The sequence below is a fragment of the Salvelinus alpinus genome, chromosome 18 (assembly GCF_045679555.1).
Source record: "Salvelinus alpinus chromosome 18, SLU_Salpinus.1, whole genome shotgun sequence".
Classification (NCBI taxonomy): Eukaryota; Metazoa; Chordata; class Actinopteri; order Salmoniformes; family Salmonidae; genus Salvelinus; species Salvelinus alpinus.
The window spans coordinates 27,505,646-27,524,309 of record NC_092103.1 but is presented as its reverse complement, the minus strand read 5'-3'; the positions used below and the strand labels follow the sequence as shown (position 1 = coordinate 27,524,309).

The 18,664-nt window shown below is 47.3% G+C and overlaps 1 protein-coding gene across 2 annotated transcripts in view; it reads right to left on the bottom strand.

Annotated features, from left to right (window-relative positions):
• The window catches only part of LOC139544097 (synaptic vesicle glycoprotein 2C-like), a 60,006-nt gene that overhangs the window by 19,205 nt on the left and 22,137 nt on the right, over positions 1–18,664 (bottom strand). For both annotated transcript variants that reach the window (XM_071350860.1, XM_071350861.1), the window contains one exon: positions 9,360–9,511. In XM_071350860.1, the coding sequence (XP_071206961.1) occupies positions 9,360–9,511 (152 nt within the window). The remainder of the gene's footprint in view (positions 1–9,359; positions 9,512–18,664) is intronic.

Here is an 18,664-nt window from a genome sequence, read left to right as displayed (position 1 = left end):
CACTCAGACAGACAGACACACACACTGAGGCTTTCCAGGAAGAGGAGGAATCCTTCAGCCTCTGGCCAGCAGCAGTCAATGAAGAGCCCTCTGTGCGAGAACCTGTTACACAAGTTCTCGCACAGACGTGTGTGAAGATATGCCTTGTGTTTTATGATGAGTGCTTTTATATCTTCTGCACTCAACTGTCTTTTATGGAAAATCAATTACTTTACTGATAATTAAACACCTGCCCGCACAGACTACACACATATTGTCCCTGTTCAGACATTGGTCCGTTGGGCATACAGGGCTACAGGGGTAAACGTGATTATGCCTGATGATCAGGATGATAGCAACAAAACCCTGAGCAGACAGACAGACAGTAGACTAGACAGCAGCAGACAGACAGACAAACAGACAGACAGACAAACAGACAGACAGACAGACAGTAGACAGTAGCAGCCAGACAGTAGACAGTAGCAGACAGACAGACAAACAGACAGAGAGTAGACAGTAGCAGACAGACAGACAGACAGTAGCAGACAGACAGACAGTAGACAGTAGCAGACAAACAGACAGACAGTAGACAGTAGCAGACAGACAGTAGCAGACAGACAGACAGTTGACAGTAGCAGACAGACAGACAGACAGACAAACAGACAGACAGTAGTAGAAAGACAGACAGTAGCAGACAGACAGACAAACATACAGACAGTAGACAGTAGCAGACAGACAGACAAACATACAGACAGTAGACAGTAGACAGTAGCAGACAGACAAACAGACAGACAACAGACAGTAGTAGACAGACAGTAGCTGATAAACAGACAGTAGCAGACAGACAGACAGACAAACAGACAGACAGTAGACAGTAGCAGACAGACATACAGTAGACAGTAGCAGACAGACAGAAGACAGTAGCAGACAGACAGTAGACAATAGCAGACAGACAGACAGTAGCAGGCAGACAGACAAACAGACAGACAGTAGACAGTAGCAGACAGACAGACAGTAGCAGATAGACAGACAAACAGACAGTATCCAGCATCAGACAGACAGACAGACAGACAGACAGACAGACAGACAGACAGACAGACAGACAGACAGACAGACAGTAGGAGACAGACAGACAAACATACAGACAGTAGACAGTAGCAGACAGACAGATAGTAGTAGACAGACAGACAAACAGACAGACAACAGTAGCAAACAGACAGACAAACAGACAGACAGTAGAGAGTAGTAGACAGACAGTAGCTGACAAACAGACAGTAGCAGACAGACAAACAGACAAACAGACAGACAGTAGACAGTAGTAGACAGACAGACAGTAGCAGGCAGACAGACAGACAGACAGACAGTAGCAGACAGACAGACAAACAGACAGACAGCATACAGTAGCAGACAGACAGACAGACAGACAGACAGACAGACAGACAGACAGACAGACAGAAGACAGTAGCAGACAGACAGTAGACAGTAGCAGACAGACAGACAGTAGACAGTAGCAGACAGACAGAGAGTAGACAGTAGCGGAGAGACAGTAGAAGACAGACAGTAGACAGTAGCAGACAAACAGACAGACAGTAGACAGTAGCAGACAGACAGTAGCAGACACAGACAGTTGACAGTAGCAGACAGACAGACAGACAGACAAACAGACAGACAGTAGTAGAAAGACAGACAGTAGCAGACAGACAGACAAACATACAGACAGTAGACAGTAGCAGACAGACAGACAAACATACAGACAGTAGACAGTAGCAGACAGACAGACAAACAGACAGACAGCAGACAGTAGTAGACAGACAGTAGCTGATAAACAGACAGTAGCAGACAGACAGACAAACAGACAGACAGTAGACAGTAGCAGACAGACATACAGTAGACAGTAGCAGACAGACATACAGACAGTAGCAGACAGACAGTAGACAATAGCAGACAGACAGACAGTAGCAGGCAGACAGACAAACAGACAGACAGTAGACAGTAGCAGACAGACAGACAGTAGCAGATAGACAGACAGACAGACAGTAGACAGCAGACAGACAGACAGACAAACAGACAGACAGTAGACAGTAGCAGACAGACAGAAGACAGTAGCAGACAGACAGTAGACAATAGCAGACAGACAGACAGTAGCAGACAGACAGACAAACAGACAGACAGTAGACAGTAGCAGACAGACAGACAGTAGCAGACAGACAGACAAACAGACAGACAGTAGACAGCATCAGACAGACAGACAGACGGTAGACAGTAGCAAACAGACAGTAGCAGACAGACAGACAGACAAACAGACAGACAGTTGACAGTAGCAGACAGACAGACAGTAGACAGCAGTAGACAGACAGACAAACAGACAGACAGTAGACAGTAGTAGGCAGACAGACAGTAGCAGACAGACAGACAGTAGCAGACAGACAGACAAACAGACAAACAGACAGACAGTAGACAGTAGCAGACAGACAGACAAACAGACAGACAGTAGACAGTAGTAGACAGACAGTAGCTGACAAACAGACAGTAGCAGACAGACAGACAAACAAACAGACAGCATACAGTAGCAGACAGACAGACAGACAGACAGACAGACAGACAGACAGACAGACAGACAGTAGACAGTAGCAGACAGACAGTAGCAGACAGACAGACAAACAAACAGACAGCATACAGTAGACAGACAGACAGACAGACAGACAGACAGACAGACAGACAGACAGTAGCAGACAGACAGTAGCAGACAGACAGACAGTAGACAGTAGCAGACAGACAGTAGACAGCAACAGACAGACAGTAGACAGCAACAGACAGACAGTACACAGTAGCAGACAGTAGACAGTAGCAGAAAGACAGTCAATAGACAATAGCAGGCAGACAGACAAACAGACAGACAGTAGACAGTAGCGGACAAACAGACAGTAGACAGTAGCAGACAGACAGACAGTAGACAGTAGCAGACAGACAGTAGCAGACAGACAGACAGTAGCAGACAGACAGTAGACAGCAGACAGACAGTAGACAGTAGCAGACAGTAGACAGTAGCAGACAGACAGACAGTAGACAGTAGCAGACAGACAGTAGCAGACAGACAGACAGTAGCAGACAGACAGTAGACAGCAGACAGACAGTAGACAGTAGCAGACAGTAGACAGTAGCAGACAGACAGACAAACAGACAGTATCCAGCATCAGACAGACAGACAGACAGACAGACAGACAGACAGACAGACAGTAGGAGACAGACAGACAAACATACAGACAGTAGACAGTAGCAGACAGACAGACAGTAGTAGACAGACAGACAAACAGACAGACGACAGTAGCAAACAGACAGACAAACAGACAGACAGTAGAGAGTAGTAGACAGACAGTAGCTGACAAACAGACAGTAGCAGACAGACAGACAAACAGACAGACAGTAGAAGACAGACAGACAGTAGCAGGCAGACAGACAGACAGACAGACAGACAGTAGCAGACAGACAGACAAACAGACAGACAGCATACAGTAGCAGACAGACAGACAGACAGACAGACAGAAGACAGTAGCAGACAGACAGTAGACAGTAGCAGACAGACAGACAGTAGACAGTAGCAGACAGACAGAGAGTAGACAGTAGCGGAGAGACAGTAGAAGACAGACAGTAGACAGTAGCAGACAAACAGACAGACAGTAGACAGTAGCAGACAGACAGTAGCAGACAGACAGACAGTTGACAGTAGCAGACAGACAGACAGACAGACAGACAGACAAACAGACAGACAGTAGTAGAAAGACAGACAGTAGCAGACAGACAGACAAACATACAGACAGTAGACAGTAGCAGACAGACAGACAAACATACAGACAGTAGACAGTAGCAGACAGACAGACAAACAGACAGACAGCAGACAGTAGTAGACAGACAGTAGCTGATAAACAGACAGTAGCAGACAGACAGACAAACAGACAGACAGTAGACAGTAGCAGACAGACATACAGTAGACAGTAGCAGACAGACAGAAGACAGTAGCAGACAGACAGTAGACAATAGCAGACAGACAGACAGTAGCAGGCAGACAGACAAACAGACAGACAGTAGACAGTAGCAGACAGACAGACAGTAGCAGATAGACAGACAAACAGACAGTAGACAGCATCAGACAGACAGACAGACAAACAGACAGACAGTAGACAGTAGCAGACAGACAGAAGACAGTAGCAGACAGACAGTAGACAATAGCAGACAGACAGACAGTAGCAGACAGACAGACAAACAGACAGACAGTAGACAGTAGCAGACAGACAGACAGTAGCAGACAGACAGACAAACAGACAGACAGTAGACAGCATCAGACAGACAGACAGACGGTAGACAGTAGCAAACAGACAGTAGCAGACAGACAGACAGACAAACAGACAGACAGTTGACAGTAGCAGACAGACAGACAGTAGACAGCAGTAGACAGACAGACAAACAGACAGACAGTAGACAGTAGTAGACAGACAGACAGTAGCAGACAGACAGACAGTAGCAGACAGACAGACAAACAGACAAACAGACAGACAGTAGACAGTAGCAGACAGACAGACAAACAGACAGACAGTAGACAGTAGTAGACAGACAGTAGCTGACAAACAGACAGTAGCAGACAGACAGACAGACAGTAGACAGTAGCAGACAGACATACAGTAGACAGTAGACAATAGCAAACAGACAGACAGTAGCAGACAGACAGACAAACAGACAGACAGTAGACAGTAGCAGACAGACAGACAGACAAACAGACAGTAGACAGTAGCAGACAGACATACAGTAGACAGTAGCAGACAGACAGAAGACAGTAGCAGACAGACAGTAGACAATAGCAGACAGACAGACAGTAGCAGGCAGACAGACAAACAGACAGACAGTAGACAGTAGCAGACAGACAGACAGTAGCAGATAGACAGACAAACAGACAGTAGACAGCATCAGACAGACAGACAGACAGACAGACAGACAAACAGACAGACAGTAGACAGTAGCAGACAGACAGAAGACAGTAGCAGACAGACAGTAGACAATAGCAGACAGACAGACAGTAGCAGACAGACAGACAAACAGACAGACAGTAGCAGACAGACAGACAGTAGCAGACAGACAGACAAACAGACAGACAGTAGACAGCATCAGACAGACAGACAGACGGTAGACAGTAGCAAACAGACAGTAGCAGACAGACAGACAGACAAACAGACAGACAGTTGACAGTAGCAGACAGACAGACAGTAGACAGCAGTAGACAGACAGACAAACAGACAGACAGTAGACAGTAGTAGACAGACAGACAGTAGCAGACAGACAGACAGTAGCAGACAGACAGACAAACAGACAAACAGACAGACAGTAGACAGTAGCAGACAGACAGACAAACAATCAGACAGTAGACAGTAGTAGACAGACAGTAGCTGACAAACAGACAGTAGCAGACAGACAGACAGACAGTAGCAGACAGACATACAGTAGACAGTAGACAATAGCAAACAGACAGACAGTAGCAGACAGACAGACAGTAGACAGCAACAGACAGACAGTACACAGTAGCAGACAGTAGACAGTAGCAGAAAGACAGTCAATAGACAATAGCAGGCAGACAGACAGACAGACAGACAGACAGACAGACAGACAGACAGACAGACAGACAGACAGTAGACAGTAGCAGACAGACAGTAGCAGACAGACAGACAAACAAACAGACAGCATAAAGTAGCAGACAGACAGACAGACAGACAGACAGACAGTAGACAGTAGCAGACAGACAGTAGACAGCAACAGACAGACAGTAGACAGCAACAGACAGACAGTACACAGTAGCAGACAGTAGACAGTAGCAGAAAGACAGTCAATAGACAATAGCAGGCAGACAGACAAACAGACAGACAGTAGACAGTAGCGGACAAACAGACAGTAGACAGTAGCAGACAGACAGACAGTAGCAGACAGACAGTAGCAGACAGACAGACAGTAGCAGACAGACAGTAGACAGCAGACAGACAGTAGACAGTAGCAGACAGTAGACAGTAGCAGACAGACAGACAATAGACAATAGCAGGCAGACAGACAGACAGTAGACAGTAGCAGACAGACAGACAAAAGACAGTAGCAGACAGTCAGACAGTAGACAGCAACAGACAGACAGTAGACAGTAGCAGACAGTCGACAGTAGCAGACAGACAGACAGTAGACAGTAGTAGACAGACAGACAAACAAACAGACAGTAGACAGTAGTAGACAGACAGACAGACAGTAGCAGACAGACAGTAGCAGACAGACAGACAAACAGACAGACAGCATACAGTAGCAGACAGACAGTAAACAGTAGCAGACAAACAGTAGCAGACAGACCAACAGTAGACAGCAACAGACAGACAGTAGCAGACAGTAGACAGTAGCAGAGAGACAGATAATAGACAATAGCAGGTAGACAGTCAGACAGACAAGACAGTAGACAGTAGCAGACAGGCAGACAGACGACAGTAGCAGACAGACAAACAGTAGACAGTAGCAGACAGACAGACAGTGGACAGTAGCGGACAGACAGTAGCAGACAGACAGTAGACAGTTGCAGACAGACAGTAGCAGACAGACAGACAGTAGCAGACATACAGACAAACATACATACAGTAGACAGTAGCAGACAGACAGACAGACAAACAGACAGACAGTAGACAGTAGTAGACAGACAGTAGTTGACAAACAGACAGTAGCAGACAGACAGACAAACAGACAGACAGTAGACAGTAGCAGACAGACATACAGTAGACAGTAGACAATAGCAAACAGACAGACAGTAGCAGACAGACAGACAAACAGACAGACAGTAGACAGTAGCAGACAGACAGACAGACAAACAGACAGACAGTTGACTGACAGTAGCAGACAGACAGACAGTAGACAGTAGTAGACAGACAGACAAACAGACAGACAGTAGACAGTAGTAGACAGACAGACAATAGCAGACAGACAGACAGTAGCAGACAGACAGACAGACAAACAGACAGACAGTTGACTGACAGTAGCAGACAGACAGACAGTAGACAGTAGTAGACAGACAGACAAACAGACAGACAGTAGACAGTAGCAGACAGACAGACAAACAGACAGGCAGCAGACAGTAGTAGACAAACAGTAGCTGACAAACAGACAGTAGCAGACAGACAGACAAACAGACAGACAGTAGGCAGTAGCAGACAGACAGACAGTAGACAGTAGCAGACAGACAGTAGACAGCAACAGACAGACAGTAGACAGTAGCAGACAATAGCAGACAGACAGTCAATAGACAATAGCAGGCAGACAGACAGACATACAAGACAGTAGACAGTAGCAGACAGACACACAGTAGACAGTAGCGGACAGACAGTAGCAGACAGACAGTAGACAGTAGCAAACAGACAGTAGCAGACAGACAGTAGACAGCAACAGACAGCCATTAGACAGTAGCAGACAGTAGACAGTAGCAGACAGACAGACAGTAGACAGTAGTAGACAGACAGACAAACAGACAGACAGTAGACAGTAGTAGGCAGACAGTAGCAGACAGACAGACAAACAGACAGACAGTAGCAGACAGACAGACAAACAGACAGACAGTAGACAGTAGTAGACAGACAGTAGCTGACAAACAGACAGTAGCAGACAGACAGACAGATAGTAGCAGACAGACAGACAAACAGACAGACAGCATACAGTAGCAGACAGACAGACAGACAGTAGACAGTAGCAGACAGACAGTAGCAGACAGACAGTAGACAGTAGCAGATAGACAGACAGTAGACAGTAGCAGCCAGACAGTAGACAGCAACAGACAGACAGTAGACAGTAGCAGACAGTAGACAGCAGCAGACAGACAGACAATAGACAATAGCAGGCAGACAGACAGACAGACAGACAAGACAGTAGACAGTAGCAGACAGACAGACAGAGTAGAGAGTAGCAGACAGAAAGTAGATTGTAGCAGACAGACAGTAAATTGTAGCAGACAGACAGTAGACTGTAGCAGACAGACAGACATACAGTATCAGACAAACAGCAGAGAGTAGCAGACAGTAGACAGACAGTAGACTGTAGCAGACAGACAGACAGACAGACAGACACACAGACAGACAGACAGACAGTATCAAACAGACAGTATCAGACAAACAGTAGACAGTAGCAGACAGACAGACAGTAGACAGTAGCAGACATACAGACAGCAGACAGTAGCAGACAGACAGACAGTAGATAGTAGCAGACAGACAGACAGTAGATAGTAGCAGACAGACAGACAGAGTGGAGAGTAGCAGACATAAAGTAGATTGTAGCAGACAGACAGTAGATTGTAGCAGACAGACAGTAGACTGTAGCAGACAGACAGACAGACAGACATACAGTATCAGACAAACAGCAGAGAGTAGCAGACAGACAGACAGTAGACAGTAGCAGACATACAGTAGACAGTAGTAGACAGACAGTAGACTGTAGCAGACAGACAGACAGACAGACAGACAGACAGACAGACAGACAGACAGACAGACAGACAGTATCAAACAGACAGTATCAGACAAGCAGTAGACAGTAGCAGACAGACAGACAGTAGACAGTAGCAGACAGAGAGACAGACAGACAGTAGACAGTAGCAGACAGACAGACAGTAGATAGTAGCAGACAGACAGACAGTAGACAGTAGCAGACAGACAGACATTAGGCAGTAGCAGACAGAGAGACAGACAGACAGTAGACAGTAGCAGACAGAGAGACAGACAGTAGACAGTAGCAGACAGACAGACAGACAGTAGACAATAGCAGACATACAGACAGCAGACAGTAGCAGACAGACAAACATCAGGCAGTAGCAGACAGACAGACATTAGGCAGTAGCAGACAGAGAGACAGACAGTAGACAGTAGCAGACAGACAGACAGTAGACAGTAGCAGACAGACAGACGACAATAGCAGACATACAGACAGCAGACAGTAGCAGACAGACAGACAGTAGATAGTAGCAGACAGATGGACAGTAGACAGTAGCAGACAGACAGACAATAGACAGTATTAGACAGACAGACAGTAGCAGACAGACAGACAGACAATACAGTAGACAGTAGCAGACAGACAGACAGTAGACAGTAGCAGACAGACAGTAGCAGGCAGACAGTAGACAGTAGCAGACAGACAGACAGTAGCAGACAGACATTAGACAGTAGCAGACAGACAGACAGTAGACAGTAGCAGACAGACAGACAGTAAACACGGGTAATCCCTGGATACGGGTTGAGGGTTCAGGCCTAGGCTGCTGATATCAATCTCTATGATTGGTGACCTAGGTGTGGCACAAATAATCCTGCAGCGTGACAGGGCTGTCAGTCACTCACCATAGTGTGGTATGATGAGCCAGGCCATTGCCGAGGCATAGATCCCTCCTATCATCCAGAACATGCAGAGCCAGCTCAGGTGCTCTCCTCTCTTCTCCCTCGCAAGGAACTCCGCAAAGTAGGGGAACACGATGGGGACCGCCCCACCAATCCTGCATGGGGACATGGGAAATGTCAGAAATAGATGTATATGGACAAATTAACTGACAAACAGGGTAATGTTCTTGAGTGCCCTGTTTGTTCTTTTTGTCAGGTCACTTTCAAAACATCACTTTTTGTGTGGTCTTTGGGCAGCTGGCGAAACAATACGGCAGCTCTGATCTGGCGTAATGAGTCTGGAGAGAGAAACAGAAAGAGAGAGGTAGAGAGAGACTTTTGACTTTTGGTCTTACTTAAATGAGACATCCTCATTACACTAAAACCACCAGAACCCCCACCCCCACCCCAAGGGAAAGCGCACTGCATGCCACCGCAACCTCCACACAATCACATTACACAGTACACAAGAACACAGTGCAATACAATACACCCTCCAGCACCACATTACAACTGTACAACCAACCCCTCCTCTCCAGCCGTACAGACAGCTCCCCTAATCCTCCATACCTCCAGAGAGAGAGAGAGAGAGAGAGGTCCATCTTGGTCTGATCTGGTGGATGATAAAAATCAATAGTCTACCAGAGGAACCAGCAGTCAGTAGCCTAAAAGCCTTTCTTCTGGTCCCACTGGCAACACAGTAGGACAGACATCAAACTATTAATAGATGATTATCTGTCTATTTCTGCTGCTTTTTTTGTTAGGATCTCTGCTGATGGGTTTGTTTGGGAAGGGAACAAAATAGTGACAGTTTGCTACAGCAGGAAAATAATCCTGCAGCATCAGGAAATGTGAATTATTATGTGGATTATAATTAATGGGATTTTTCTGTAGGGGCTAATACATTTTAGGGCAAATCAAGTCTAACATTTTTAAGTAGAAATTACAAACTTTAGAAGCCTTGAAAACACTACACTTCCTGCTGTGCAAGAAAATTATCATTAACAAAACAGTGATCAAATTAGATCCTACATCTGTAGGAAGCTTGAACGATGCCTTTTCTTTATTTTTCTGTCCATTGAGAAGCGAATGTATGCTAAGTGTAGCAATTCAATGCAAATTATATAATTTGTCTGACAGCCGGTGGAAACCACCAGCTAGCTGATGGCTATCAAAGAGATGAGGAGAGAAGAGTCTTTAAATCGACATGGAAATAAAAGTAAGACAGGCATTGTATTAGATAGAGTGTGCTGGTCATATGTAGGACTGGTAGAGTGGAACTGCAATAATGTGTAGTCTATGAGTCACACACACACAACACACACATACACGACACACATACTAATACCACAGCTGAGTGTAAATCCACTGTGTTGTTGCAGATTGATTTTGACAGCTCTGTCCAACTGAAACCTTGCTTTAGAAACAGTCCTGTGATTTATGAATCCCCTCGGGCCAAAACAGGCTGTCTCAGATTAAATTACATTTACTTGTTAATGCAAACGCACCAGAGAGCCAGGTCATGCTATGAATAACAATCATGTGCAACAATCACCAGGTAATCAATTGTGCAGAGAGTGTATTATCTAAGAGTGGGGGGCAAATATTCTGTCAGTCTCATCTGCTTATTCATCTTTTAGCAGAACGCTTTATTCTAGTTTGCCAAAGCTTGTATCAATGTTTCTACCTATTGTTTAGTCTTTTATTCATGACAAAAAAAGTTTTTCTTTCCACTGTCAAAGTCAGTGACAACTTGTGATTATACAAGCAGACTTTGAATCAGTCATTAAACAGAAAAATAAGGACATTTAGTCTGCTGTGAATGTTTAGCTAATGTTTGTGTTTCTCTCTGTTCTTTCTCTCTCCCACTCAGGGGAAGGGCTGATGCCAGGCAGCTTGAATAACCTCCTGTGCTGTTTTCTGACTGTGGAGACTAGAGGGAGAGAGAGAAACAGCAACCTTGGGGAAATCCTCTGCCTTATCATTAACAGCAGACTCCTACATTTCCTCAGTGAAAACAATGTACAGATGTCAAATTGGCTTTTTACCAAATTACCATACGACAGACCATGTGTTCACCCAGCACACCCTAATTGACAAACAAACAAACCAAAACAAAGGGAAAGTCTTCTCATGCTTTGTTGATTTCAAAACAGTCTTTGACTCAATTTGGCATATTGATGGAAAGTGGTGTTGGAGGGGGGGGGGGGGGGGGGAACATACGACATTATAAAATCCATGTACACAAACAACAAGTGTGTGGTTAAAATTTGCAAAATAAACACACATTACTTTCCACAGGGCCGTGGGGTGAGACAGGGATGCAGCTTAAGCCACACCCTCTTTAACATATATATCAATGAATTGGCGAGGGCACTAGAACAGTCTGCAGCACCCGGCCTCACCCTACTAGAATCTGAAGTCAAATGTCTACTGTTTGCTGATGATCTGGTGCTTCGGTCACCAACTAAGGAGGGCCTACAGCAGCACCTAGATCTTCTACACAGATTCTGTCAGACCTGGGCCCTGACAGTAAATCTCAGTAAGACAAAAATAATGGTGTTCCAAAAAAGGAACCACCACCACCATTACCCTAGAGCACACAAAAAACATACATACCTTGGCCTAAACATCAGCACCACAGGTAACTTCCACAAAGCTGTGAACGAGCTGAGAGACAAGGCAAGAAGGACTTCTATGCCATCAAAAGGAACATAAAATTCGACATACCAATTAGGATCTGGCTAAAAATACTTGAATCAATTTTAGAACCCATTGCCTTTTATGGATGTGAGATCTGGGGTCCTCTCACCAACCAAGAATTCACAAAATGGGACAAACACCAAATTGAGACTCTGCATGCAGAATCCTGCAAAAAATATCCTCTGTGTACAACGTAAAACACCAAATAATGCATGCAGAGCAGAATTAGGCCGATACCCACTAATTATCAAAATCAAGAAAAGAGCCGTTAAATTCTACAACCGCCTAAAAGGAAGCAATTCCCAAACCTTCCATAACAAAGCCATCACCTACAGAGAGATGAACCTGGAGAAGAGTCCCCTAAGCAAGCTCGTCCTGGGGCTCTGTTCACAAACACACACAAACAGACCTCACAGAGCCCCAGGACAGCAACACAATTAGACCCAACCAAATCATGAGAAAACAAAAAGATAATTACTTGACACATTGGAAAGTTAACAAAAAATCTGAGCAAACTAGAATGCTACTTGGCCCTAAACAGAGAGTACACAGTGGCAGAATACCTGACCACTGTGACTGACCCAAACTTGAGGAAAATGTTGACTATGTACAGACTCAGTGATCATAGCCTTGCTATTGAGAAAGGCCGCCTTAGGCAGACCTGGCTCTCAAGAGAAAACAGGCTATATGCACACTGCCGACAAAATGAGGTGGAAACTGAGCTGCACTTCCTAACCTCCTGCCAAATGTATGACCATAGAGACACATATTCCCCTCAGATTACACAGATCCGCAAAGAATTCGAAAACAAACCCAATTTGAATAAACTCCCATATCTACTGGGTGAAATATCACAGTATGCAAGATTTGTGACCTGTTGCCACAAGAAAGGGGCAACCACTGAAGTACAAACACCATTGTAAATACAACCCATATGTATGTTTATTTATTTTCCCTTTTGAACTAGAACTATTTGCATGTCATTCCAACACCGTATATAGACATAATATGACATTTGAACTGTCTTTATTCTTTTGGAACTTCTATGAATGTAATGTTTACTCTAAATGTTTATAGTTTATTTCACTTTTGTTTATTATCTAGTTCACTTGCTTTGGCAATGTTAACATATGTTTCCCATGCCAATAAAGCCCTTAAATTGAATTGATATTAATTGAATTGAGAGACAGCTGTGGAGGAGTGGAGACGGGAGAGAGAGAGAGAGAGAGCGAGCCTTGGAGTGGAGAATAGCTAGAGAGAGAGAGAGAGAAAGAGAGAGAAAGAGAGAGCCATGAGAGTAGAGCTCTGTCTGGTAGAGTACTGCATGGTCAAAGAAACCCCTACCTCTCAACCAATGAGAACACAATGTCGTCATGGAAGATTTTTAGTGGAAGAGAACTTAATGGAACTGTCACGGATCCCTCCAGAACTTTCATCACGCACACCTGGCCCCTATTCCCACTGATTAGTCTCTGTATATATGATATGTGCCCTTTGGTTTCCATTGGGGGGTCGATTATTGTTACTATGTCCGTTGGTGGGTGTACCTGTGCTGTGTGTTTTGGGTTTTCGTGCCCTTGTGGATTGCGCAGATGATTACGGGTCTTGTCCTGTGAGTTAATCATTGTGCACGTGTGTTATTTATTCAAGGTACTCCTCTGTCAGAGTCGTGTGTATAGGTGGCAGGGAAGTCAGGCGCAGGAGATTCAAATGGAGTGTAAATGGAGTCTTTTAATATATGTCCACTTAACATGCTCCAAACACTAATATGTACATACATAAAATAAACATGGGTACGAGGACCCGTCGCGCACCTATACAACCATAAACAACACTGACATAAAACAATCTCTGACAAAGACATGAGGGGAAACAGAGGGTTAAATACACAACAGGTAATGAATGGGATTGAAACCAGGTGTGTGGGAAGACAAGACAAAACCAATGGAAAATGGATCAATGATGGCTAGAAGATCGGTGACGCCGACCGCCGAGCACCGCCCAAACAAGGAGAGGCAACGACGTCGGCAGAAGTCGTGACAGTACCCCCCCCCCCCCCCCCCTGACGCGCGGCTCCAGCAGCGCGTCGACACCGGCCTCGGGGACGACCCGGAGGGCGAGGTGCAGGGCGATCCGGATGGAGACGGTGGAATTCTTTTAACATGGAAGGATCTAACACGTCCTCCACCGGAACCCAGCATCTCTCCTCCGGCCCGTACCCCTCCCAGTCCACGAGGTACTGAAGGCCCCTCGCCCGACCCTCGAATCCAAAATGGATCGAACAGAGTACGCCGGGCCCCCATCGATGTCTAGAGGCGGAGGAACATCACGCACTTCAGCCTCCTGGAGCGGGCCAGCCACCACCGGCCTGAGGAGAGACACATGGAACGAGGGGTTAATACGGTAATTAGTGGGCAGTTGTAACCTATAACATACCTCGTTCACTCTCCTCAGGACTTTAAACGGCCCCACAAACCGCGGACCCAGCTTCCGGCAGAGCAGGCGGAGGGGCAGGTTTCGGGTCGAGAGCCAGACCCTGTCCCCTGGTGCGAACACCGGGGCCTCACTGCGGCGACGGTCTGCGCCAATTTTCTGGCGCCTTATGGCGCGCTGAAGGTGGACGTGGGCTGCCTCCCAGATTTCCTCAGCGCGCCGAAACCAATTGTCCACCGCAGGAGCCTCGGTCTGACTCTGATGCCAAGGAGCCAGAACTGGCTGATACCCTAATACACATTGAAAGGGAGTAAGGTTAGTGGAGGAGTGACGTAGCGAGTTCTGGGCCATCTCTGCCCAGGGCACGAACTTCGCCCACTCCTCCGGCCGGTCCTGGCAATAAGACCGCAGAAACCTACCCACATCCTGGTTAACTCTCTCCACCTGCCCATTACTCTTGGGGTGAAAACCTGAGGTAAGACTAACCGAGACCCCCAGACGTTCCATGAACGCCTTCCAGACCCTTGATGTGAACTGGGGACCCCGATCAGACACTATATCCTCAGGCACCCCATAGTGCCGGAAAACGTGTGTAAACAGGGCCTCTGCAGTTTGTAAGGCCGTAGGGAGACCGGGAAAAAGGGAGGCGATGACAGGACTTCGAAAACCGATCCACAACGACCAGGATCGTGGTGTAACCCTGTGAAGGTGGAAGATCAGTCAAAAAATCCACAGACAGGTGCGACCACGGCCGTTGTGGAACAGGTAAAGGTTGTAGCTTACCTCTGGGCAGGTGTCTAGGAGCCTTGCACTGGGCGCACACCGAGCAGGAGGAAACATAAATCCTCACGTCCTTAGCTAAAGTGGGCCACCAGTACCTCCCATCAAGACAGCGCATCGTCCGACCTATCCCAGGATGACCAGAGGAGGGTGACGTGTGAGCCCAATAGATCAATCGGTCGCGGACAGCAGACGGAACGTACAGACGACCAGCTGGACACTCAGGGGGAGAGGGCTCTGCACGTGACGCCCGCTCAATGTCCGCATCCAGCTCCCACACTACTGGCGCCACCAAACACGAAGCTGGGAGTATGGGAGTGGGATCCATGGACCGCTCCTCTGTGTCATACAGCCGAGACAATGCATCTGCCTTAACGTTCTGGTAGCCTGGTCTGTAAGAAAGAGTAAACACAAAACGAGTGAAAAACATGGCCCACCTTGCCTGGCGAGGATTCAGTCTCTTTGCCTCCCGGATGTACTCCAGATTGCGGTGGTCAGTCCAGATGAGAAAAGGGTGTTTAGCCCCCTCAAGCCAATGCCTCCACACCTTCAAGGCTTTTACGACAGCTAACAGCTCCCGGTCCCCCACATCATAGTTTCGCTCCGCCGGGCTGAGCTTCTTCGAAAAGAAAGCACAGGGGCGAAGCTTCAGTGGCGCACCCGAACGCTGAGAGAGCACTGCTCCTATCCCAGCTTCGGATGCGTCCACCTCCACTATGAATGGCAAAGAGGAATCCGGATGAGCCAACACAGGTACCGAGGTAAACAGAGTCTTCAGGTGCCCAAAAGCCCTGTTCGCCTCAGCCGATCACTGCAAGCGCACCGGGCCCCCCTTTAGCAGTGAGGTAATGGGAGCAGCAACCTGACCAAAACCCCGGATAAACCTCCGGTAATAATTGGCAAACCCTAAAAAACTCTGCACCTCCTTTACCGTGGTTGGAGTCAGCCAATTACGCACGGCTGCAATGCGGTCGCTCTCCATTTCCACTCCTGATGTGGAAATCCGATGCCCTAGGAAGGAGATGGATTGTTGGAAGAACAAGCATTTCTCAGCCTTGACATATAGATCATTCTCCAACAGGCGACCAAGCACCCTGCGCACCAGGGACACATGCTCGGCACGTGCAGCGGAGTATATCAGGATATCATCGATATACACCACTACACCCTGCCCGTGCAGGTCCCTGAAGATCTCATCTACAAATGATTGGAAGACTGATGGAGCATTCATCAACCCATATAGCATGACAAGGTACTCATAATGACCTGAGGTGGTGCTAAATGCCGTCTCCCACTCATCACCCTTCCGAATACGCACCAGATTGTACGTACTCCTGAGATCCAATTTTGTGAAGAAGCGTGACCCGTGCATTGACTCAATAACCGTAGTTATCAGAGGTAGCGGGTAACTATATTTCACCGTGATTTTATTGAGACCTCGATAATCAATGCACAGGCGTAAACCGCCATCCTTCTTCTTCACAAAAGAAACTCGAAGAGACGGGTGAAATGGATGGCTGAATGAACCCCTGACGCAGGGATTCAGAGACATATGTCTCCATAGCCACCGTCTCCGCTTGCGACAGGGGATACACGTGACTCCTGGGATATGCAGCGTCTACCAGGAGATCTATCGCACAATCCCCCCGTCGATGGGGTGGTAATTGAGTCGCCTTCTTTTTACAGAAGGCGAGAGCCAAATCGGCATATTCTGGGGGAATGCGCACGGTGGAGACCTGGTCTGGACTTTCCACCGTAGTAGCACCAACGGAAACCCCTAAACACCTACCTGAGCACTCTCGCGACCACCCCGTGAGAGCCCTCTGTGGCCAAGAAACAGTGGGGTTATGACAAGCTAACCAGGGTAGGCCTAGTACCACGGGAAACGCAGGAGAGTCAATGAGGAAAAGACTAATCTTCTCCTTGTGACCCTCCTGCGTTATCATACACAAAGGCGCGGTGACTTCCCTGATAAATCCTGACCCTAATGGTCGACTATCTAAGGCATGAATAGGGAAAGGCATATCCACAGAAACAATAGGGATCCCTAAACTATGAGCTAAACTTTTATTAATGAAATTCCCAGCCGCGCCTGAATCTACTAGCGCCTTATACTGGGAATACAGGGAAAAATCAGGAAAAGTGACAGAGACAAACATTAGTGTAACAGAGGGCTCTGGATGAGAATGGTGCCTACTCACCTGGGGTGATGCCAGAGTGCTCTGCCTGCCTTCTCTATTCCCAGAGGAACCAACTCGGCACCGACCAGCAGTGTGCCCTCTGCGACCATAGATGGTGCTCGAGCGGGAACCCCCTTCGGTCTCCCTGCGCACCATCCCTCCCAATTCCATAGGTTCGGGAGAGAGGGTGCGGAAGGATGGAACAACCAGACCCCGATCTAGACGTCCACGAGTAGCCAGCATGTTGTCCAGCCTGATGGACATGTCCACCAGCTGGTCAAAGGTGAGGGTGGTGTCTCTACAGGCCAGCTCCCGACGGACGTCCTCGCGTAGACTACAACGGTAATGGTCGATCAGGGCCCTGTCGCTCCATCCAGCGCCGGCAGCCAGGGTCCTAAACTCCAAAGCAAACTCCTGTGCACTCCTCGTCTCCTGCCTCAGATAATAGAGGCGCTCAGCCGCCGCTCTGCCTTCGGGTGGGTGGTCGAATACTGTCCTGAAATGGCAGGTGAACTCCTCAAAATGGTCCAACGCCGCATCCTCCTCTCTACACACAGCGCTGGCCCACTCCAGGGCTTTCCCGGTGAGGCATGAGACGAGGGCGCAACTCTTCTCACGGTCCGATGGCACTGGGGAGACCGTGGCCAGATACAAGTTCAGTTTAAGGAGAAAACCCTGGCAGCTGGCAGTATCTCCGTTGTATCCCGTGGGTAGCGATAAATGGATCTTGTTAGGTTCAGGAGGAGAAAAAGCTATTTCAAAGGAAATCCCAGTTGTGGTGGTGGAGGCGCTGGAGAAACTCCCTGTCTCTTCCAGCGGTCCATATTCTGGACAATGCGATCCATAGCGGCGCTCAGACTGTCAATCTCCTCCGCTTGTTCCATGACGCGTTCCTCTACCTCCATGAGCGAAGTGTCTTCTCCTGCTGACTTCATATTTTTGGTCAGAGATTCTGTCAGAGTCGTGTGTATAGGTGGCAGGGAAGTCAGGCGCAGGAGAGTCAAACGGAGTGTAAATGGAGTCTTTTAATATATGTCCACTTTACATGCTCCAAACACTAATATGTACATACATAAAATAAACATGGGTACGAGGACCCGTCGCGCACCTATACAACCATAAACAACACTGACATAAAACAATCTCTGACAAAGACATGAGGGGAAACAGAGG